General features: G+C 43.6%; 1 protein-coding gene across 1 annotated transcript in view; it reads left to right on the plus strand.

Annotated features, from left to right (window-relative positions):
- CYYR1 (cysteine and tyrosine rich 1) overlaps nt 1-16416 on the plus strand; it is a gene marked incomplete at both ends in the record, with an annotated part of 55940 nt that extends 39524 nt beyond the window's left edge. Inside the window, 2 exons of the mRNA XM_079534125.1 lie at nt 13815-13972; nt 16283-16416. Of these exons, the coding sequence (XP_079390251.1) occupies nt 13815-13972; nt 16283-16416 (292 nt within the window). The remainder of the gene's footprint in view (nt 1-13814; nt 13973-16282) is intronic.
- Between the last annotated feature and the right edge of the window lie 6567 nt (nt 16417-22983).

Here is a 22983-nt window from a genome sequence, read left to right on the forward strand (position 1 = left end):
AAGAGCTCATGGGGTTGTCATCAGCAATGCAGAGTCTGGTTGAAGGCCTGTAACTAGTGGTGGTCCCCAAGGGTTGGTGCTGGCTTCAGCCTTGTTCAACATCTTTGTCGGTGACCTGGATGAAGGGATAGAAAGTGTACCTTCAGTAAGTTTGCTGATGATACAAAGCTGGGAGGAATGGCTGACACACCAGAAGGCTGTGCTACCATTCAGCAGGACCTGGACAGGCTGGAGAGTTGGGCAGGGAGGAACCTGATGGGGTTTAACAAGAGTAAGTGCTGAGCTGTACATCTGGGTAGGAATAATGCTATGCATCAGTACAGGTTAGGGGCTGACCTGCTGGAAAGGAGCTCTGCAGAGAAAGACCTTGGGAGTCTGAGGGATAACAGGTTGGCCATGAGCCAGCAGTGTGCCTCTGTGGTCAAGAAGGTCAATGATATCCTGGGGTACATTAAAAAAAAGTGTGGCCAACAGGTTGAGGGAGGTGATCCTCTCCCCTCTACTCTGCCCTGGTGAGGCCACATTTAGACTACTTGGTCCAGTTTGGAGCTCGCTAGTTCAAAAAAGACAGGGATCTCTTGGAAGGATTCCAGTGGAGGGTTACAAAGATCATTAAGGGCCTGGAGCATCTCCTGTATGAGGAAAGGCTGAGTAGCCTGGGTCTCTTCAGCCTTGGGAGAAGTCTGAGAGATGATCTGATAAATGTTTATAAGTATCTAAAGGGAGATGAGAGGCAAATGGATAAGGGCAGGCTCTTCTTAGCGGTGTGTAGAGATAGGACAAGGAGTAATGGCCTAAAACTTGAACACAGGAAGTTTCGTACTAGTATGTGGAAGAACTTCTTTGTGGTAAGGGTGACAGAGCACTGGAACAGGTTGCCCAGAGAGTTTGTGGAGTCTCCTTCTGTGGAGATATTCAAGACCTACCTGGACATCTACCTCTGTGGCCTGCTGTAGGGTACCTGCTTTAGCAGGGGAGTTGGACTCAGACTCTTGAGGTCTCTTGCAACCCCTGCAGTTCTGTGATTCTGTGATACGTCCATAATGTCCATTGGCCTGTATCTCTATGGTCTTCATAGGCTCCAGCACAGCACCTGTTAAGAAAGAGTGAGAAAGAAAAATGCAATTGGTGCTATAAATCTGATGCAGAAAATAGTGCAGAAGTGGCTCTTTTATTGCTTTCATAGGAGAAAGAGAGCTGAATATTAAAGTGCATTAGAAAAAAGAGATGGAAAGTGAAGATGAAAAACATTTTTTTTCTTTGTCTGCTCCAGAATTTCTAAAATTAAACTCTCAGTGTCTTATTATTTTTATTGGAAGATATGAGGGAAAAATCCTCCTATGCTGGATAATTCAAAGCCCAGATAGATTTATTTAGACTCAAAAAGCACAGTATTAGCTAGCACTGCCTTTCTTAAAAGCTGTTTCACTGTTATTCAGGCAATGCACATAAATTGTGATTTTCCTTTTAAAATTGAATCAAGTAATATATGAAGCTAAGTAATCTCTTAATCCAGACTTATCCTCCCTGATCTTCCAGGAACTATTTCAGATTACTCATTTTCAAAATAAATAAAAAATAAATAATCACAAAACCAAATCCTGCATCTTTTTAATTTGCCTACCAGGCAGAATTCTGTAAGTAGTAAAACATTTTGAGTTGAAGTTTAGTAAATCATAAATGCATTTTGAGGGTACAGTTTATGTTCTGAGTCAAATTTCTGAACAGTCAGAAGCATTTTTTCAGATCCATAAAGTAGCACTGCTTGGAGTCATCTGTTCATTTTCAATTACTTTATTGCTGTTATTTTATATTATTTTTGCTTGGTTGTTGTTGTCCCACCTGAAGCTGCAGGAAGCAGCGCCCAAAGGGCAGAGGAAGCTTCAAGGAAGCTTCAATGCAAAAGGGACATCCCTAAAGCATCCTGAAATCTTCAAAAGGGGCAAAGCAGAGCTGTTGCTAGTAAGTGGAGAAGTGGAAGTAACAAAAATGGTGAAACTAGAGTTTAAAGTACAGTTTTGGTAAAATCCAAGATCTTGCCAGTGGAAGAGAGTACTTGGTGGGCTTATCAAGTATTCAAGCCATCGGGTGCTAAAATAACACTCTCAGCACTGTTAGACAGTACTTGTTTCAGAGGGAGGTAATTTGTGATGAAAAAATACTTCCCTGCAAATAAATGTTCTGGGTGATTTGAGGTCCCATGCAATTTTTGAATATATAAGGATATATCCTACAATGCTAGAACAAGGTCTGTGATCCCTCCTTAGGGAGAATGACAAACTCCCCAAAAATTGGCTGAATGAACATTTCAGGGAGCATTTCAGGAATTATGATGTCTGCAATGCTCTTCCAGTTCAGTTGGCACAAAAAAGAGCCGCAATTTGCTTTGTAATATCTGGTCTGTGAGCAATTGTTTGGTGGCTTCTCCATCTGCACACTGCAGTCAGTCTTCACTACCCTGAAAGCTCACATTTGGATTTTGCTGTCTCTCTTGGGAGCTGATAGTGCAGTTTTCTGAAGTGATTCACCAAGTGTATATTCAGGGGCTACATTGCATCTAGGCAGAAACCTTTCAATATTAAAATATGTTTTACTTAGCAATTTACATGAACTACTAGATTTTTTTCTAGGTTACTTTTGTCTCAGAACTGACCACAAAGAAGGAATAAATGTTTCAGTTGGCCTCAATATTTCCATAACTGGGAAGAAGATCTAGAGTCAGCAGCATGCATTTTTTTATGAAGGACTGAATGCAAGATACCAAGTCTGAGGTTTTCCCTCTTCTACAGTATTTTGAGATAGAATACATGAAGCACAGCCAGTGTAGAAGCCCCAGAAGGGAACCTGGAAACCTCAGGGTCATAGCCTAGAAGAGGCACGTATACATAATGCAAACAGGTTTCTCATTAGCAAACCAAATAATAACCCTCTCTCGGAGTTATATTTGGTGCCATTGTACTCTCAAAGACAACTCTGTCCTGAAAAGAATACCGCTGGCAAAGAAAACAAGTGCAGTTACCTCGTTTGACTGAGTCATTGAGTTTGGGCTATAGGCACATGACCACTTGAGTTATTGTGAATTTATGCTACCACTGGGAATGGGAAAGGGGAAACTTTTCCAGCACTGCCCTCCTAAGCCACTCAATCCTGCTCTGCTGTGCCAGCGTGTTTCTGGGAAACCTGAGTGGTGCCATGGTCAGGAATCAGGTCCCAGCTCTCAGCATCTGAGGAAAGTCACCCTGATGCCTGTCTTCTTACACCCCTCTATCAAAATGAAACACAGAGAAGAGGGCTTTTAATTTTGTTGTTGCTGTTTTTTCCAACAACCAGTTTAATTTCTTTCCTTATTTTCTGTTCAGAGGACATCAGAGGACACTCAGAGCTGCTCCAGCTGGTGCCATAGTACTCAGGGATAGTAGTTAGGTTACACACACAGGGTTGTTAAGAAAGAGAAGGACTATGTGCTCTGGGTGACATCTCACTTATTCCTCCAACCAACTGGTTAACAGGTTATTCCCTGGTGGATCATTGGCTGCCTCCAGGCTTTGATGCAGGCTCAAAGCATGGAGAAGGTATTCTAAAAATTGCTGAGTTACCAATCTTTCTGGCAACTGGGTAAAAAACAAACAAACAAACAAAAAAAACAGTGTAAAACTAGGCAGGTCTGACTGTTACATGCTCAGAGATTCCAAGATCCGTCAGGCACAATGTCTGGAGTTGTGGTATCTTAGTATGGCTTGGGTTGGAATCTTAGTATGCCATGGGCAGGGCTGCCCCCTGCCAGCTCAGGCTGCCCAGGGCTCCATCCCACCTGGCCTTGAGCACCTCCAGGGATGGGGCACCACAGCTTCTCTGGGCAGCTGTGCCAACACCTCGCTGCCCTCTGAGTAATGAATTGCATCCTAATATCTAACTTAAATCTCCCTTCTTTCTGTAAATTGGACTCTTACAGCAAGAGCTTCCCAGGAGGGGAACTGCAGGATTCTCCTACGCTGAGCTCATGGAGTTTACAAAGTCTAGCATTTGCAGAAGCTGGTATAAATAAATTTTTTGCCAGAAAGAGCTTGTTAGGAATTAACAGAAAGATAATATTCCTATGTTTCTCTGAAGTGTTTCTACCTGGTAAACAGTTTGGTGCCAAAGGTGAGTTATCACTAGCTTTGCTAATTTTGTGATCTTCTTGGAAACCCGCCACATCGTCCTGACATTGTGCACTTTGACTCTCAGAGGGTTGCAAGCTGGGAAGTGATTTCAATCTCTTCCATTGTTGTTGGTTCAGAAAGTGTTTTGAAGGCAGGTTCAGCCAGCAATGCAAACTGCAGGCATAACGAGAATAAAAATGCCTGAAATAAGAAAAGGTACTTTAGCTGCAGTTGTGCATGATTTTCTATCTAAGACAACACTGGGCTGGACCTTGAATTCATAAGCACAATGAGGAACATTTTGAAAAGTGGAAATTGCATTATGGCTTTTGTTTCCTTTCCAGGAAAACATGTGAAGCACATTACAGAGTGAGGGAAGGTCATGATTGCAAGGGACAGGAGAGGATGTCTGAACGGGGAAAGGTGGGACAAGGGGAACTGATGGAAGGCAGGGGAGATGAGGGTGAGAAATTGTAACTGGAAGCTTTGATAGCGTCTTAATTAGAATTCTGTCAGATAAGTTAAAAAGAAAAAATCTTTCTCTCTCCACCCTGCAATTCTTCTGTATTTCTGACTTTTTAAAAATCTCATTTTAATATAAATGTGCATTTTTGTATATATATATTTTTTTTAACATTTCAAAATTTTTGAACTGTCAACCAGACAAAACCAGTCTTATGAAAATGCTGGGCAGTCTGAGACTGATCAAAATGTATTTGCTTAACCACAATCAGTTAATAACACTGCTGGGTGTTAAGTACTGTGGTTGCTGTATGGCAGTATGCACCTCCCAGCTGTGTTTCATGCATCATTCCCTCTGTCTATCACATTATTTCTTAGGCAGGCCTGTTCCAGGCCCTGTCTCTTGAGGTGGAGGGAAACAGTTTGATCCCTGCTTTTCACAGTATGAGTAGGGCAGTTGTCAGTCCTGTGGAGTACAGGCAGAGGAAGTTCAGAAACTATTCAGAAACAGTGACAAGGGTGCTACTGCCTGCTTTCTGCTATACCATTACTTTAGTGGCTGCATTGGCTGCACACCTTTCCAACATCACTTATTTTAAGCACTTTGCAGACCTCCTGGTCAAACAGAACTTCCAGCAGAAAAACCTATGGTTTGGCATAAAGGAAGTAGGCATAAAACATCTACATTTTTCTCAAAAGGCAAATTGTCCAAAGAGTCTCTGCCAAGGGTAGCCCAAACCAGAACAAGCTGTAATTACAGGCCTTTTGTTTTGCAGTTTATATGACTTTCTCTGTGGTTTTGCAAGTGCACCAGTTACACTTCATTGTCTCTGCAGCTTTTTAGCAAGCTGTAGAAGGTATTCTATTGCTCATGCATTGGCAATACTAAAAGACAGAAAGTACTAGCCTTTAACCCTTTGCAAGATTATGTGGTTTAACAATATGGAGCAGTCTCAAATGGTGACCTATTATGAGTACCTGGAAGGAAAGAGGTCAGTATGTTTACCCACTACCTTTTCACTGTACACCTATGACTCAGAATATTTTGCTGCTTAAGATAGTAATATTGTGAAAATAATAAAGCAGAGTGAGATGGGCACAGAGGAAAAAATTTTGAAAGAAATTTTGACAGCACATCTTGGATCCAACTGAATAGGAACAAAAGAGGGGGATACCTCCCAAATACGTTTTGTACACAGATTTAATAGATTAGATTTGTTTACAGATATATACAATCAAATCACTGTCTTCCTTAATGCTGTAAAACATGCCTTTAAAGGAAGTTCTGGTAGGAATTTTGTCAACGTGTGGTTTGCAAAGCTAAGCTTCAAAGGCAAGCTAGATGGTTTGGGCTGCTACTCTGCAAACTAATTACTTAATTTAAAACAAGAGGCAGCATCCAGCTGACTGTTTTATTGGTTGATGAATTAGATGATTTGTCAGTCTGTGTTATCCTAGTTTCTTCCTCCTGTGGTGGCAGAACTGTGAAGAGAAGGCTGCAAGTTCAGCCCTTGGTATCTGGACTGATAGCTATGTCATAACTTCATAGAAATCATAGAATCATAGAATGGCTTGAATTGGAATGGACATCATAGATCATCTAGTTCCAATCCCCATGCTGTGGGCAGGGTTTCCAACCACTAGATCAGACTGCCCAGGAACCCATCAAGCCTGGCCTTGAACACCTCCAGTGATGGGACACCCACAGCTTCTTTGGCAGCTGTGCCAGTGTCTCATCACCCTCTGAGTGAAAAATTTCTTCCTAATATCTAACCTAAACGTCCCTGCTTTCAGTTTAAATCAATTCTCCCTTATTCTGTCGCTATCTACCTGCGTAAAAAGTTCTTCACCTTCCAATATGTAAGCTCCTTTCAAGTATTAGAAGATTGCAGTGAGGTCTCCCTGAAGCCTACTTTTCTCCAAGATAAATATTCCGAATTTCCTCAACCTTTCATCATAGGGGAGGTGCTCCAACCCTCTGATTGGTGTTCATGGCCCTCCTCTGGGCCCACTCCAACAGCTCCACTCCTTCTTGTGCTGGGGGCCCCAGCACTGCATGCAGTACTTAGGATGAACCTTCACAAGAGCAGAGGGAGACAAATTCCTCCCTGCTGGCCACCCCTCTTTTGTTGCAGCCCTGGTAGCATTGACCTTCCAGGCTGCAAGCACACACTGCTAATTCATGTCCAGCTTTTTATCCATCGGGACCCTCCTGTCCTTCTCAGCAGGGCTGCTCTCAGTGAGTTCTTCTCCCTATCTGTACTTGTATCTACGATTGCCCCAACCTAAGTTCAACGCCTTGCACTAGGCCTGATTGAAGCACATTAGGTTCTCATGAGCCCACTTTTGAAGCCTGTCTGCATCCCTCCAGATGACATCCGTTCCTTCTGTTGTATTGACTACACCGTTCAGCTTAGTATAATGAACAAACATAGATGCTTAGGAACTCTGAGTTGGAAGAGATTGACAAGGATCATTGAGTCTAACTCCGGGCTCCACACAGGACCACCCAAAATTAAACCTTATCTCAAAGCGTTGTCCAAACACCCCTTGAAAGCAGGGAACCTGCTTTGGCAGGGGGGTTGGACTCGATGATCTGTGGAGGTCCCTTCCAACCCCTACAATTCTGTGATTCTGTGATTCTGTGATTCCAGCATTCGGAGCCGTGCCCACAGCCCTGGGCAGCCTGTTCCATGCCCATCATCCTCTAGTGCAGAACCTTTTCCTACATCCAACCTGACCCTCCCCTGACACAGCTCCATGCCATTCCCTGGGGCCCTGTCACTGTCACAGAGAGCAGTCTGCTCCAGGTGAGAAGCTGCAGCCGCTATGAGGCCTTCCCTCAGCTCCTCTGCTCTGGGCTGAACAAACCAAGTGGTTTGTCAGCTGCTCCACACGTATCTCCCCTCCAGACCCTTCACCATCTTCATAGCCCTCCTTTGGACATTTTTTCATAGTTTTATGTCCTTATATTGAAGCACCCAAAACTGCACGCAGTGCTCAAGGTGAGGCCACACCAGCACGGAGCAGTCCCTTCAACCAGATAGCAGTGTTGTAGGCTTCAGTAAGCTGTTTTTATCCTTTAAATATGGCTACAGTTTCTACTAGATTTTTATTTCCAACAGCCCAGTACAAAATCCACAGAATATTTGTAATTCGTTTTCAGCTCAGGGGTTCTTGAGGTGCCCTGGACATGAAGCCAAACTGCCCTTGGCAGCAAAGCTACTTGGAGGAGCACTCACTGCATGGTTCTGCACTTAGAAGAACAGAGCAATTGGGAGGAGGGGAAAAAAGCCCAGAGCAGGACTGCTTGCTCCAGTGCACTTAGGAGAAGACTGCATGTGAGATTGCTGCACTTCTGCTGTCAGAGTAAACTGAGGTTTGCTGACCAAATTAAATAAATAGCACCCTCTCTCTGCAAGTAACATCAAGTCTGATTAAGAGTTCAGAGAGTACATTTTTCAAAATGTCGATCGCTGGATCAGAAGTTCAAACATCATTGATTTCTTTGTATTTTATTTCATCCCAGAGAATGATTTAAAAAAACAACAGCAACAAACTTTATCTGCTTCTTTTTGAATGCTTGAAAGGGGAAAAATAAAGAGTATATATTAGTATTAGCTGTAGTATTCCAAAATATGTTACATGCAATATTATTCTTATTATTCTGGAGATGCAGTGCCAGCAAATCACAGAGGATTGGCAAGGAATTAATGGAGGACTAAAAAAGTATTGGAAATTGGGAAAGATAATGAAATGGAAGAGATCAGCTGATCAAAGTGAAAATGGTACATCATTCTTGCAGTCAAAGGGTAATGAAATACAGTGGAGGCAAAGTGGGAATACTGATCTTCACATGCTTCTAAGAACTTCTTGCCATAGCCAGACAAATTTCAGTAAGATTGCTAACATATGCTATTACAAAATGAAAAGACCTTTATGCCAATAGAAGTGCATCTTTGGTGCAGAGCTCTACCACTTCTGCTGTGATAGGTTCTAAATTGACAGAACACTGTGGAGTGAGCCTGTGTCCTGCAGCAGAGGACACATGTCCAGGCCTTGTAGCAGGAAACCCGGGGCCCATGAACGTTATCTAATGCATAATGGGAAAAAAAAACCCTAATTCCCACATGAAAGAATGGACTCTAAGCTGATGTTACCTCTCAGAAATGAGACTTGGAATTATGGTAAATAGTTCCATGAAATCTCATCTCCCAGTCGTTTGACAGCCTGATCCGATACCACGGATTATCTAAGAAAAAAACAGAGAACAAACCAGAAAATTTAATACGCCTCTGTGTAGTACATTGTTCATAGTAGCAGTCGCCTACTACAGTACATGCATCTGCTCCATCCTGACTGCTACATGCACTCCTCAAAAGTCAGCAGAATAGGATGAGAAGGGCAAGCGCGGGTGACCAGAATGATCAAATTCACCATATGCAGGATAACCATGATAGGGCTCCTGCAGGGTGGGGGGAGCTGGCTTCCAGGTATGATGCTAAAGGTCTGTAAAATCATGGGAAGTGCAGAAAGGGATTTAGTTAAAACATGAGCGTATGTGTCTGGATTAGAGAGTTGTTGAACTGCAAAACAATAGTGGAAGCTAAGGGAAACACAGGTTTTTGCATTTTTCTTTCAGTCTTCTGTAGGCATCTTTTTGGCTACTTGCTCCTATTGCGTTTTCCAGATTAAGAAAGCCTTTAAAGGTTTGCCAGGGAGAGAGAGAGCTGAAGGAAACAGAAATCAAGAGAAAACACCTGCTTGTGAACAACAACACATGCACATGCACAATTAGAAGACAAAGAGATAGGGATGGTGAGCAGTGCATCAGACAGCACCCGGTCCCAGGGAGGCACCCATGGGTGCTGCCTGGTGAGGATACTGGTAGATGCACATACTGAAACCTGGCCCATCATCATGTTTGGAGGACATCATTATGGTCTGTGGGCTTTCTGAAAAAGGTGATGGAAAGGTTTTTCCTCATCTTTGCAGTTCTGTACTAATAAGCCAGGCTTCCAGGCAAAATGTTATGCTCCAGGCAATACCATATGTAAAGTCAGGGCAGAGCCCAAGAAGGAGAAACCATGGCAATATAAGGATGACAACAAACTAGGAAGTCCATGCCATGTAGCAGTGCAGGCTATGGAGACTTGGCTCACAGATTTTGGTCATACATTTAAAAGTAGATTCCTAAGCTTCCTTTTGGAAGCACTAACCGGTTGAGCTGTAAGATTTTTAGGGCCCAAGGTGGAGATGACCTTGGATACAGTGCTTATCTGAGCAAATTTTTCATCCACTTGGCTTGCCTACATCCCAAATCTCCAGCTTTCTGAAGGGGAAAGTGGTACCAGATGAATTTCATTTTTGCTTGGTAAGACTTGAAGGAACAGAGCTGCTCTTCAGTTTCTCTCCTGGTCTCTGGTCATCTCAACCCTAGCACTCCCAGGCTGGAGCAGCAGCTGGTGATGCCCTGTCAGCTGTGTAAAAACATCCAGGTCACCAGGCCCAGCAGGCAATGACACGTCTGTCCCTGGGCACTGTGGCCATGCCCTCTGCTTGGCTCCAGCTCTTCCATGGCTCTGATCCCCTGCACAGGGCTCTCTCTGACCAGCAGCATTAAGCCATAAATGATATTTATGTTCTTTCCTGTGAGATGTTGCTAGAAACACACCCAAAGCTGCTTCTTTGTATGTGATTTTTACCCTGACAATTTCTCCTGACATTTCCACACTTTAAAGTTATTTCTCCCCTCTCCCTCTTTACTTTTCTGTGCATTGTTCTTCTCTGGCATTTTTTCTAATCCTATGCTTTTGCTTCTGTAAATGACTTTGCATAATGTTTTCCTTTAAATTATTCCATTTCAAAGTTTTCCCTCAGTTTCAAACTTCCTAGTTGCTATGTGACTCTGCTGTGTGGTTTCTAGGTCTTCTTTTGCTCTACAGTGTCCTTTATCCCTTAGGCAGATTCCCTTGAAAAGCTTTGTGGTGGAGATAAAATGGAAAATATCATCACGGGGCTTTACCAGAACTGTTGTGAGGGGCAGATTGCTGAAGATCCCTGCATCAGAGTGTGCGTGACTCAGTCACTGCCTGTGCTCCCTTGTCGGAGCACGTCATCTCCACCAGTGCCCCTTAAAGTAGAACACTCAGTCACTGTAGCAGTTCAACCTGTGTGACTCCGGCTCTGATTAGGATCCCACCAAAGCCAGCAAATGCCTCTCTGCTGATGCTCAGTCAGGCTGCAGCCAGATTTAAAAAGTGACCTACATCTCCTTCTCTGTATCTCAGCCTCCATTTGCGTAACTGCCCATGGATGGTCTAAATTTACCACTGCGGTGTGAAAACATGAATGTGGGAGCAGCGGTAGGCCTGGCTATTTAAACCACTTTCTGTCCTGGTTTCAGAGCAGCAAACAAGACTTGCACTTACTAGCTTTGTCAACAGAGCTGAGCAAATGAATATTTTCTTTGGTGACCGTTTTTGGTTCCAGTGCATAGCTGTACCAGCAGGAGCCACGCTGGAGACCAGCACCCAGATCAGTTAGCTGTTACTCCTTAATTTGCTTACTGAACCAGGCTCTCTAGCCTGGCGGAAGTTATGTTTAGACTGAGAGGCCTCCTCAGGCTTGGAAGCTTTGTCGGTGGATTTCAGGCATATGCACATAGGAGCCAAACCTAGCTCTTTCTGAATTTCAGATGCAGGCAGACATGGACGGGCTGTTTGCAGCTGTGTCCTGCCCTGCCCATGCCTTTGTGCAGGAACAGAACAGGGCTGATCAACTAGCTCTGCACAATGGAGACCAGGGGAACCTGCAGGGCTGCAAGGAAGGCCTCAGTTCTCACTTCTGTCACCCAAAGCAAGCTGTCAAGTAGTAACTTCCTGGGAGCAATGAAAACTCCTCTTGAAGATAGTATTCAACATTTTGCTGTCTTTTTTCCTTTCCTTATGAGCACTCTCATTTCTCATGTAGGGTATAATTGAATCTGCATTTGAATTAGTGGAGAGACACTGCTCTGGAGCAATAACAGTTCATGCAGAAGGGGAAAGGAAGAATGTAAGCTGGGGTGTCTGATGAGCACTGGTGCATGAAGCATGTTTGCTGTGGTGCTAGTGCAACCCATGGCTTGGGGCAGGTAACCAAATGGCATCCATGTAAACTTGCCTCTGGAGACAGCTGAGAAACTCTCATTTGAATGGTATTTGAATCAGACTTATATTAAGATAGAATTTTTAATTTAGCTCTTGGAAAGTAACTGCATGATATATTAGCTATATTTGTGTGCAATTTTGTGCATTATCCACAACTGTCAATATTTTGGCTGGAAGTTACGCTTTCCTGAATGTGCAGCCAGTCAGGAATGCGCAGAATTATACTTTCTGGGATTTCTGGGAGATTGGCCTGGCAGGGCCTACCTGGGTTGCAGGTGTGCAGCACAGGTTCTGAGGTCAGTAGTCAGTGGTAGCTGCTTCTGTTTCTTCTTCCTGGGAGAGGAATGGTTTGCAGTGTTTCTGTAAGAGCATTCCCTGTCACCACGATGCTTCTGGTGAAGGTGAAATGGAAGTGGTGATGTCTGTAAGAAGTTGTTAATACTGGTGAATACCAAAGTGCTTTGGTCTCAGCAATACTCCGAAATGGCTTTTAAGCTACTGGTTTTGTGGCCAAGTGCTTGCTGCCATGAGTTAACATTTTTAGCGTTTCATAAGTTCAACCTTTATGTGTTCTGCAAAATACTAACAGGCTTACTGTTCCTGCACACCCTTCATTTATTGCTAAATGACAGCAGAGAGCGATTTAGCTCCCCAGTAGTGCATTTTAGTAAGATAGCAAGCTGTACAACTCTGTATTTGTACTGCAAATCATATCCAAGTTCGTGAATAGCTGGTACATAAAAACAAACTTTTAAATTCATACTTAGGTTCCTAAATAAAAGGATTTTTCAATCCTGATTTTTCACATATTGAGTCTACCCTTACTCTTGCTGACTCTGTGGAAGCTAATAGGCTATCAACATGTTGGAAGCCAGGTCTGCTGCTTAATGCCATGTTGATATGGGGAAGATAAACTGTTTAGACTCCTTTCATTATTTATCTTTGTGGTACTACTGTACCTGTTTTATTTTGTGCACTACAGAAATTCCTAGTGGAGCTTATTTCAGTTGACCAAACTGTCAATTTGGGTTGAATGTATGAAAATGTCCCCAGTAAAAAAGTTTCCAGCAAGGTTGCTACCTGAAATCCTTGCTGGTAGAATACATTCACAGAGTGAGAACATTTCTGGCAGGTCACTGCTTTGTTTCATAAAAGGACAGGCTATAAATACTGTCATTCACACGCCGTTTCACTTCCTGTGCCTAACAGCAAACCCCAGTGAACTGTATGCTCGTGAGAAAGGCTCATTTTGCCCTCAATATTATTGGGAGCTCCTCAATGCCTCTTAGTGAGGCTTTTCTCCTGTGTGTCAGTGCAATGAGGCTTCCTGTCCTTTTTCTGTACGATTTCAAGGAAAGTGTGATTCATTACTTCAGGGGCTGAGCTAAATTCCTTCCCTTGTTCCATTTTAAAAGAAATCATTTAAGCCTCAAATACTTGTGCTGGCTGCAGCAGCAGATGTGCAAAAGGATGGGCACTTGCTTTGCTTTTTGCTGTTCACCCTCAAGAAGAGCAGGCTCTCCTTAATCTCTGGGCTCAGAAGCAGAGCAAAAGGACTTTTTGACCCAAGATAAAATAAAGACAAAAACATTCCTGCGGAAGCACAGCAAGCAGGCACTTTGGGATGCTTCTGGAATATATTACTGGGAGTAGCTTGCACTTTCTTTTAGAAAGAAAATCATACCAATGCCTTTAGGAAGAAGAAGTCTTGTGTGATGAGGAGAAAGGGAGGAAATTATTCTTGGTGATATCTAATTGTTTAAATGCAGAAGGTCCTGGAATGATTTCACGTACAATAAGTAAGTCAGGAGAGTGATCTGGCACAATTACAAAGGTGACTTCGAAACAGTCTCTCCTTTTGATCTCTGAAATCTTTCATTTCTTCTATCCAGATATCCTCATGGGTCAAAATTTGTAGCATTTGCAGTAATCAGTATGCACTTTTTTCTCTTTTTTTTTTTTTTTGCTCAAATGGAGGCCACTCCTGAGGAAAGAATTCTGTTTCTTTTTTAAGCATTATTTGGCTGAGACTTACTGCATGTTTCCATTCCCCTTGCAGAGGCACGGCAATAGCTGGAATTGTTTTCGGCATCGTATTCATTATGGGAGTGATTGCTGGGATTGCCATCTGCATCTGCATGTGCATGAAGAACAACCGTGGCACCCGAGTGGGGGTCATCCGGACAGCACACATCAACACCATCAGCACCTACCCAGGTAAGGATGCCAGGTGCAAATGGGGCCTGAGCTCCTGGTGCAGGTGTAGCTGTGGGTAATCCTGGCTTCACAGTGAAAGCTCTTCCTGATCTGCAGGGAGCAGCATGGCTCCCTGCTGGAGAATCTCAAGACAGCTCAGTGCGCACAGGGTTCGTTAGGTCAGTGGGCTAATGAAGTCTGGCCAGATGTCACATCAGCACAGCTGTATGGCAGCAGCACACTCAAGTCCTGTTCAGAGCAGCACTGTGTTGTGCCAGACGGGCTTTCTCCACATGCCAGAGGCTCTCCAATGAGAAATCGATTGGTTTTCTTCCTTGTTCTGAGCCAGTGGGAGCTTGGAGCAAGCAGCGGAGATGTCTGTTGTGCTTGGTGAAAGACAGAAGGGGTCTGACTGTGCATGTCAGTTCTAAGTATCAGATGTGCTCCTGCTTGGGAGGGTGTTAGGTATAGGAGCACCAGAGGTGGTTCTCCATTAGGCTACCAAGGTCATTTTCCTGGGACTCCCACCATGTGAATGAGGCTACATTGTTGAAGAGCAAAGCTGATCCTGGGAGCAGCATCGGTGTTTATGCTGCACAGCTATATCTCTGCTTTGGTGACATGATTAATTACAAATACAGGAGCAACTGCCAAGGGATAACTGAGAGTTCACTGTAATAAAAGGCAATGGTTTTTCACAGATGAAGTCCCCCCTCCTCCCAGTCTTAGAGATACCTTCCTTTTATATTCCCTTCAGTTCCAAAGGTTGCTGCAAACCCCAGGTGCATTAAGTATACTTAAGGGCAAGCTATGCAATATTCAGTATGTCTTCCTTCTTCACATCCACTGCTCTTATTGTCTGTTCTCTCCCTCATCCTCTTACTTTTCCATTAAACTAAAACCAGCTGTAATCATCCTTATCATGGCAACATTGTTTTGCATAGAGAGATGAGTAATGAAATAAAACTGCAATATTCCCTACCATGATTTGCTGGAGAGCCACTTTAGAATCTAGCAGTCACCACAAGCTGTAAAAATGACAGCAAAATGAAGGCTCTGGGGCTGTAGCCTTTTCCTCCCCAAATGTGCTATGACTCACCCCCATCTCTCCACCTCCAGGCAGTTTGTCTTTGCATTCCCTCTCTTCCTCCAAGCAGTAGCACTTTTTGGCAGTTGTGCCAAGCTCCCAAATGGTATCTGTTTTCTCCATTGTCATGAACACTTCTGTAGTAATGAGTAATCTGGATTTTCTGTAAGGTTTGTGTCCAGTATTTCCCCCTTCCATTGCCAGAACAGCGAGTAAGAAAACGCTTTTCCTTAGGCCTCAGCTACAGTGGCAGACAGGTTTTCAGAGATCAGGGAGTGCTTTTCCCACCACACTGGGCCTTGAGTCTCTTCTCCCCAGTGCAAACATCCTAGGTTTCTGTTTTCTTTCTGTTAAAGTGATATTTTGATTCCAGTCTACTGGGAATAAAGGGCCTCCATGGTGACATGAACTGAGAAAGAGCAGACTCAAGCTTAAAATTCATACAGTACCGTAATGGGGTTTTTATATGGGGCCTTCAGGTCCTACCACACTGTAATTCTGCAGCACTTACTGTCTTTTTGATCAATGAATTAATCCTCCTCTGTGGTTAGCAGAAGTAATTGAAGAAAAGGTTTTCAGCTACTTCCAAGTATTTTTGTGGGGTTTTTTTCCTGAATGACTGATCTGGTTTACAAACACAGGGCTCTCCTCAGAAGTCTCCTTTAGAGAGAACAAAGTGAAAACTCTGTTATTCCTCAGCTTGAGACCTGGGAGCATTCTAGAAAGATGTCCAGATTTGCCCCAGAAGCTGTGATGCTGCTGTGCTGCGAGGAACTTTCTGCTTTGTTTGACATGGCACGTCACACATCTTCTGGGGATCCAAAAGATGTTTCAGAGATCAGCAAAGGCCCTGCCTACATAATTGTTTTTAGGCAACATAAATCTGTGTTGATGATGAAGAGAATGAGATGGAGGATATCTGATGAAAACCCAACCTTTCTCCTCTGAAAAACAGTAGTTCTCTGCTGCATCATCCTGGTATCATGTGCCCTATGGCCACTCAAACATTGTTAACAGTGCATGTCTGCGGTCACAAAGATAAGCAGTGAAAAAGGGCAGTGAGCAAGGACTTGTGCTGACATAGAGTGAATGTATAGTGACTGTCTGAAGAAAGTAAATAGTAAGTAAATATAAAGTCAGTAGACTTTATATCTGTTCTATGGAAGCCTGAATGTCAACTAGAAAATGCATGCATACAAAAAATACTGTTTTTTAACTACTTCTTCTTCCTTCTCCCATTTTAGTGACTCCACCACCATACAGTTATGAACATGAAATGGAGTACCCAGTTGATCTACCTCCACCTTATACTCCAACTCCACAGACTTCAATACAGTATCCCCCACCCCCTCCTTACCCTGGTTATTCTGGAAAATAACGACATGGCTTCACCCTGATGTTAACTGCCTGTTGAAACAGCCAGCACTGTTGGAACAAATATTTTTGGCTCAGGGACAAGTAGGATGGGTTCTGCACCAATATATCTGGTCAAACATCAAAATAACCAAGGAGGTTTTCTGTGGCTCAGGATAAAGAAAAATACTGTCCATTTTGGACCATCACAACTCGTGGTTAAACAATGTGTGACAAAAGAAAGAGTTCCTGTAAGTCAGTGCCTGATGAGTAGCGTTTAGCATCGGTGCTTAGCCTTAGCTGCAACCTCTAATAGCAAATGGGCATTGGAGTCTTCCTGTTCAAGAACATGCACATGGTTCAGATAATTCAACAAGGTCTATTTGAAATTACACAGGGGACAGCTGCTGTGACTTATTCTGCCGGAAAATTCGAGATGTGGTCTTCAAACACAATACGCTTTTCTGTGAAATAAGGGGAATAAGAAAGAACAAGGAAGACTGAAGCTTCAGTTTCTAATTTGGGATGATAATACATGATGATCAGCTGTGCGTATTGATCTGATAAGTGCTGCTGGAGTTATTTTTGGCCAAATGCAGGTTGTTTTAAGAGCCTACTTTTTAAGAAAGTTGAGACTAGTTTATGGCCTAATATGTAAACATAAACACATTTTTATATGTGAATTACACTAATTTATAGCTGGTGAACTTTTAGCTGGAAATACTCTGCACATTGGACAAGGCTACAGTGCCTTTTTAAAACCAAATTGTATGTTGATTTTTAAAAAAGAATATTAATTCAGGAATACTCACAAGCGGGAGAAGAAAAAGAAATCAATTATTAGAACATCATAGGTTTGTCTTTCAGTTGGGCTGCATGAAGATGTTCTTTAAAAAAAGCAATCATACTGTTTTCCAGTAATAATGGTATCCACTCTAACCAAAGATACGAGAAGATTGACTGTGAACATCACATTATTTTCAGATACTGTCTTGGGCATTCTAAAACTTCAGTTCACCAAACAATATTTTTTGCATTTGTCATGCATGTTGTTCAAAATTATTTGATCTCTACTACAAAAAGTTCAAAGCTTCATCGTTTAAGGTATTCCGTGTGCTTATTGGGCTGTTACTGAGTAGCAGTTATTTCACAACAGAGTATCCAGTTACCAAAAGCATCGTCCTTCGGTGATAAGACTTGCATTGTGTTCAGTTCTATATGGAAATCACAAAGGCGCTGGTTCTTTTCAAGATATTTAGTTTGAGTTGGGTAGCTTTTACCTCTGAGCAAAAAAGCTGTTCAGTAGTTTTCTTGCATCCAAGACCTAAGTGACTATTCTTGCTCAGATTTTGTAATTGTATTTATTTGTCCTTTCCATGATGACTAACCTTACCCTCTTGAAGATCACGCTAGAAACTAGAATTGCTCAGGAAACCCAAGCTGTGACGCAGATTTTGGTTGCTGGGGGTTCCTTGGAGCTTTATCCAAGGAAGGACAATTACATTCTCATTTCTGTTTTGCTGCTCAGATGTAACAAATCCTGAACTAGGTTATCTTCACAATTGCTTCTGCTTTGGACTTCATCCTGTGACATCTTCGCTGCTAACATGACCTCTCCTAAGATAGAGATGTTCCTTGGTTGAAATCCTCCTGTGAAGTCTGACTTTCTGTGCACTGAGTTTTGCCACTCCCTACTTAGAACCATCTGTTGGGGTGTCGAGTGTGCCTTCCAACCTTCCCATCTGGGCTACTGGTCAGTGTGAAGAATAAAAGAAGCATGTTTGGTTGTTTTTTTTTTTCCTGTAGGAAATCGTGTTTCTACCACATCGTTCTACACTACTACCTCAGCACCAGATGGTCTTTCTGTGCCAAAAAGTTACCTGTAGGTAACAAATACTATCATTTACCCCATATGTGTATTTCATTTCTTTGAACTGAGCACGCAGACACACCAAAGACTAGTTTGTATGTGAGAAATCCAGTCTCCTAAAAAATATAGAGAAAGAAAATCATCATGAATTTCCCTTTAAAGGGAGAATTTCTCCAGCGGTGACCTTTGTTAGGACAATTTACAGAGCAGATTTCTTGAATAAAAAGGTGTTTCTGTAAAACAACTAAAAGTCTGTGGTGACAGAGTCCTCTTTTTCAGCTTTGAGACTGTATGTTGTCTCTGATGATATTGCATAAAGGTACTACATAACTATCTACAGATCACGTATTCCAGTGGAAAATTATGGAAATAACAGTTTGAGAATTTCATAGTGATTGAGAGCTATTTGTTTGATATGAAAACTCTAGTGAGGATGCTGATTTTAGTATGCTAATATGTTCTGCAGATCCATATAAATTGGGCTATACCAAACAATGATTTTACTTCTCAATGGTCATCACATCTTCATAGAATCACAGAATTGTAGGGGTTGGAAGGGACCTCCAGAGATCATCGAGTCCAACCCCCCTGCCAAAGCAGGTTCCCTACAGCAGGTCGCACAGGTAGGCATCCAGGCAGGTCTTGAACATCTCCAGAGAAGGAGACTCCACCACCTCCCTGGGCAGCCTGTTCCAGTGCTCCGTCACCTCACTGTAAAGAAATTCTTGCGCACATTGGTGCAGAACTTCCTATGCTGCAGTTTCCGGCCATTTCCCCTTGTCCTGTCTCCACACACTGCTGAAAAGAGTCCGGCCTCGCCATTCTGCCCCCCACACCATAGATATTTATAGACCTGCATCAGATCCCCTCTCAGTCATCTTTTCTCAAGGCTGAACAGACCCAGTTCACTCAGCCTTTCCTCATAGGAGAGATGCTCCAGGCCCTTCACCATCTTTGTGGCCCTCTGCTGGACTCTTTCCAAGAGATCCTTGTCTTTTTTGTACTGGGGAGCCCAGAACTGGACGCAGTGCTGCAGATGAGGCCTCACCAGGGCAGAGTAGAGGGGGAGGATCACCTCCCTCGACCTGCTGGACACGCTCTTTTTAATGCATCCCAGAATGCCATTGGCCTTTTTGGCCACAAGGGCACACTGCTGGCTCATGGCCAACCTGTCGTCCACCAGGACACCCAGGTCCCTCTCTGCAGAGTTCCTCTCCAGCAGGCCATCCAACCTGTACTGGTGCATGGAATTATTCCTCCCTAGATGCAAGACTCTACACTTGCTTTTGTTAAACCTCATCTGGTTTCTCACTGCCCAGCTCTCCAGCCTGTCCAGGTCTTGCTGAATGGCAGCACAGCCTTCAGGCGTGTCAGCCAATCCTCCCAACTTCTTATCATCAGCAAACTTGCTGAGGGTGGCCATTATCCCCTCATCAAGGTCATTGATGAAGATGTTGAACAAGACTGGACCCAGCACAGACCCCTGAGGAACACCGCTGGTTACAGGCCTCCAACCGGACTCTGCACCACCAACAACGACCCTCTGCGCTCTGCCAGTCAGCCAGTTCTCAACCCACCTCACTGTCCACTCATCTATCCCACACTTCCTCAGCTTTGTTATAAGGATGTCATGGGGGACGGTATCAAAAGCCTTGCTGAAATCAAGGTAGACTACATCCACTGCTCTCCCCCCATCCACCCAGCCATTGACAACATTGTAGAAGGCCACCAGATTGGTCGAGCACGACCTCCCCTGGTGAACCCATGCTGACTACTCATGATAAGCTCCTTTCCTCCCAGTTGTCTGGAGATGGCATCCAGCACCAGCTGTTCCATCACCTTTCCAGGGACAGACATGAGGCTGACTGGCCTGTAATTACCTGGATCTTCCTTCTTGCCCTTTTTGAAGAATAAAGTGACGTTGGCTATCCTCCAGTCTTCGGGCACCTCCCCCATTCTCCAAGCCTCTCAAAGATGATAGAGAGCGGTTCAGCAATCAACTCTGCCAGCTCCCTCAGCACCTGTGGATGCATCCCATCAGGTCCCATGGATTTGTGAACATTGGTGTTGCCTAGATGCTCTCGGACCACCTCTTCCCTGACTAAAGGGAAGTCTTCCATTCCCCAGACCCTTTCACTAACCTCCAGGGTCTCGGATTCCTGAGGGAGAGCTTTTTCACTGAAGAGAGAAGCAAAGAAGGCAGTCAGGGTAATCCCCCGTTACCAGAACACCCCCCTCACTTAGCAGGGTAGCCACATTCTCCCTAGTCTTCCTTTTACTGTTAACATACTTAAAAAAGCCTTTTTTATTACCCTTTATCACTTTAGCCAGATTCAATTCCAGGTGGGCTTTAGTCTTCCTCGTCGCATCACTGCAGGCCCTGACAACATTCCTATATTCTTCCCAAGTGGTCAGACCCTTTTTCCACATTTCATGGGCCTTCTTCTTTCCTTTCAGTTTGCGCACGAGCTCCTTGCTCATCCACACAGGTCTCCTGCCACCTTTTCCTGATTTCTTGCTCACAGGGACGCACCGATCCTGAGCTTGGAAGAAGAGCTGTTTAAATGCTGACCAGCTCTCACAGGCCCCCTTACCTTCTAACACCCTAGCCCATGGGATAGCTCCAAGTAGGTCCCGGAAGAGATTGAAGTTGGCTCTCTTAAAGTCCAGGGTAGCAATCCTACTTTTTGCTTTGCTTCTTCCACTCAGGATCTTGAACTCCACCATCTCGTGGTCACAACTCAAGCTGCCCCCAACCTTTACTTCCTTGACAAGCCCTTCCTTGTTAGTGAGAATAAGATCCAGCAACACCCCACCCCTCGTTGGTTCCTCCACCACCTGCATCAGAAACTTGTCTTCAACGCACTGCAGGAACCGTCTGGACTGCGCATGCCTGGCCTTGCTGCTTATCCAGCAAATATCTGGATAATTAAAGTCCCCCATAAGCACCAGTGCCTGGGATTGTGAGGCTACTTCCAGTTGCTTATGGAAGGCCTTATCAACCTCCTCCTCCTGATCAGGGGCCTGTAGTACACACCCACAAAAGTGTCAGCCATACCAGCCCGCCCCTTGATTCTCACCCACAAGCTCTCCACTGCTACACCACTCTCCCCCAGGTGGAGATCAATACATTCTAGCTGCTCTCTCACATAAAGAGCAACTCCACCACCCACCTCGCCAGCCAGTCTTTCCTAAAAAGCACACAGCCCTCCATGACAACATTAGGGAAGCAGCATCCCCCTTCCCCTCTCCATCCCTTTGAACTCCACCCTCATCACCCGTCAAGCTCTGTGTTGAGCCTCGAACTACATGCTCAACCCCAGTGGCCCTCATTTTGTCCAATTCCCCCTTCTTACCTTCTTACCTTACCTTGTTCTTGCTAAGAGCATAAAGAATACAGATGTCATCCTTAAAGCAAATTAGGTAAAATTAATGCCTCTTACAGTAACAAATGGTGATTGCACTGAAAATAAGTAAGTAAACTGAGAGTGTGAAAGATTCGTGGAAGTGAAGGAAGAGAACTTAAACATAACCTGCATAAACAAATGGGAGCACTTGCTAATACTGAAGTTGAATTCTGTTGAAAAAGTTGAAATGTTGTTATACCTTCAGTGTTACATTCTTTGTGTGGAAACATGTAATTTATTCAACACTTCTGTGTTCAAACTGCCTGCAGTTCAGATATTGCTGGCCAGTAGTCATTTATTCTGCTCCACACAGCTTGCAGGTGAGTGGGTTCATACAAAGCATTTTTACCCAGTCATATAGATTTATTTCAGTCTCATGCCCTACATCAGATTGTGAAGTAAGAAAAAATGCAAAAATATAACCTTTGGCTGAAAGAGAACAAATGATCTTTTGCTTTTCTTCCTTAGCAGTGGACAGTCTCACTAATTCAGTCTGTGAATATAGCAGTGCCTTGGGCAATTTGTATACTTAGACTGCGTGCTACTGATTTGCTTATGGTCTCAGGTTGCTCTGCCTTTGCTCATAGTTTGTAGGCTGAATTGGGAAGACAGGGAAGGTTACTGTGGCTGGGGCACAGGGCTTGATCCCATGAATCTTCTGGGTTTTATAGGCTAGCTCATGAGGTGATTGACTGGTTGCATGATTGTTGTTCTGGCCTGGAAGCAGCAGGAACTGCAAGTACTTGCAAGAGCACACATGCTTACGTATGTTCTGATGCCATTCCTCTCTCGCAGGAAGAAAATTCTGTGTAGCATCTTATTTAATCCTGTTTTGAAGGTATTTCAAGCCATGATTCATTTCACAAACTTGATTTTAATCTGGCATTTCTTTAAGTTTTTCTCCCCCAGAATAAGCTACTTCTAAGCCAGTCTCTCCGACAGCCTGTTTTTCTAGGGTACATATCAAGTAGCAGGAGAAATGTATTTAAGAGCTAATGACCCGTTTGGGAGATTTTAGAAATTAGGTAATAATCAGTTGGAGGAGTGACAAGGCCAAGGCAAAGCCAAGGGAAGTTAATGTGCTAGGCTGCCATTACCCAAATGACACACTCCAGTGAAAGGATTGTTAATGCAATTGTAAGCCTTTTTTAATTAATGACAAAATGTAAGGATTTTTATTTTTAGTGCTGCCAACTTTGAAAGACATAGTTTCACTGATGTACAAGAACCAGATTTTCAGTAGTGCCACAATGAAAAGATTAGATTGCTCCACTTGAATCGATATTAGCAGCGTTCTTGGTACTGTAAAATACAT

Source organism: Tetrao urogallus, assembly GCF_951394365.1.
Source record: "Tetrao urogallus genome assembly, chromosome: 1".
NCBI classification, from domain to species: domain Eukaryota; kingdom Metazoa; phylum Chordata; class Aves; order Galliformes; family Phasianidae; genus Tetrao; species Tetrao urogallus.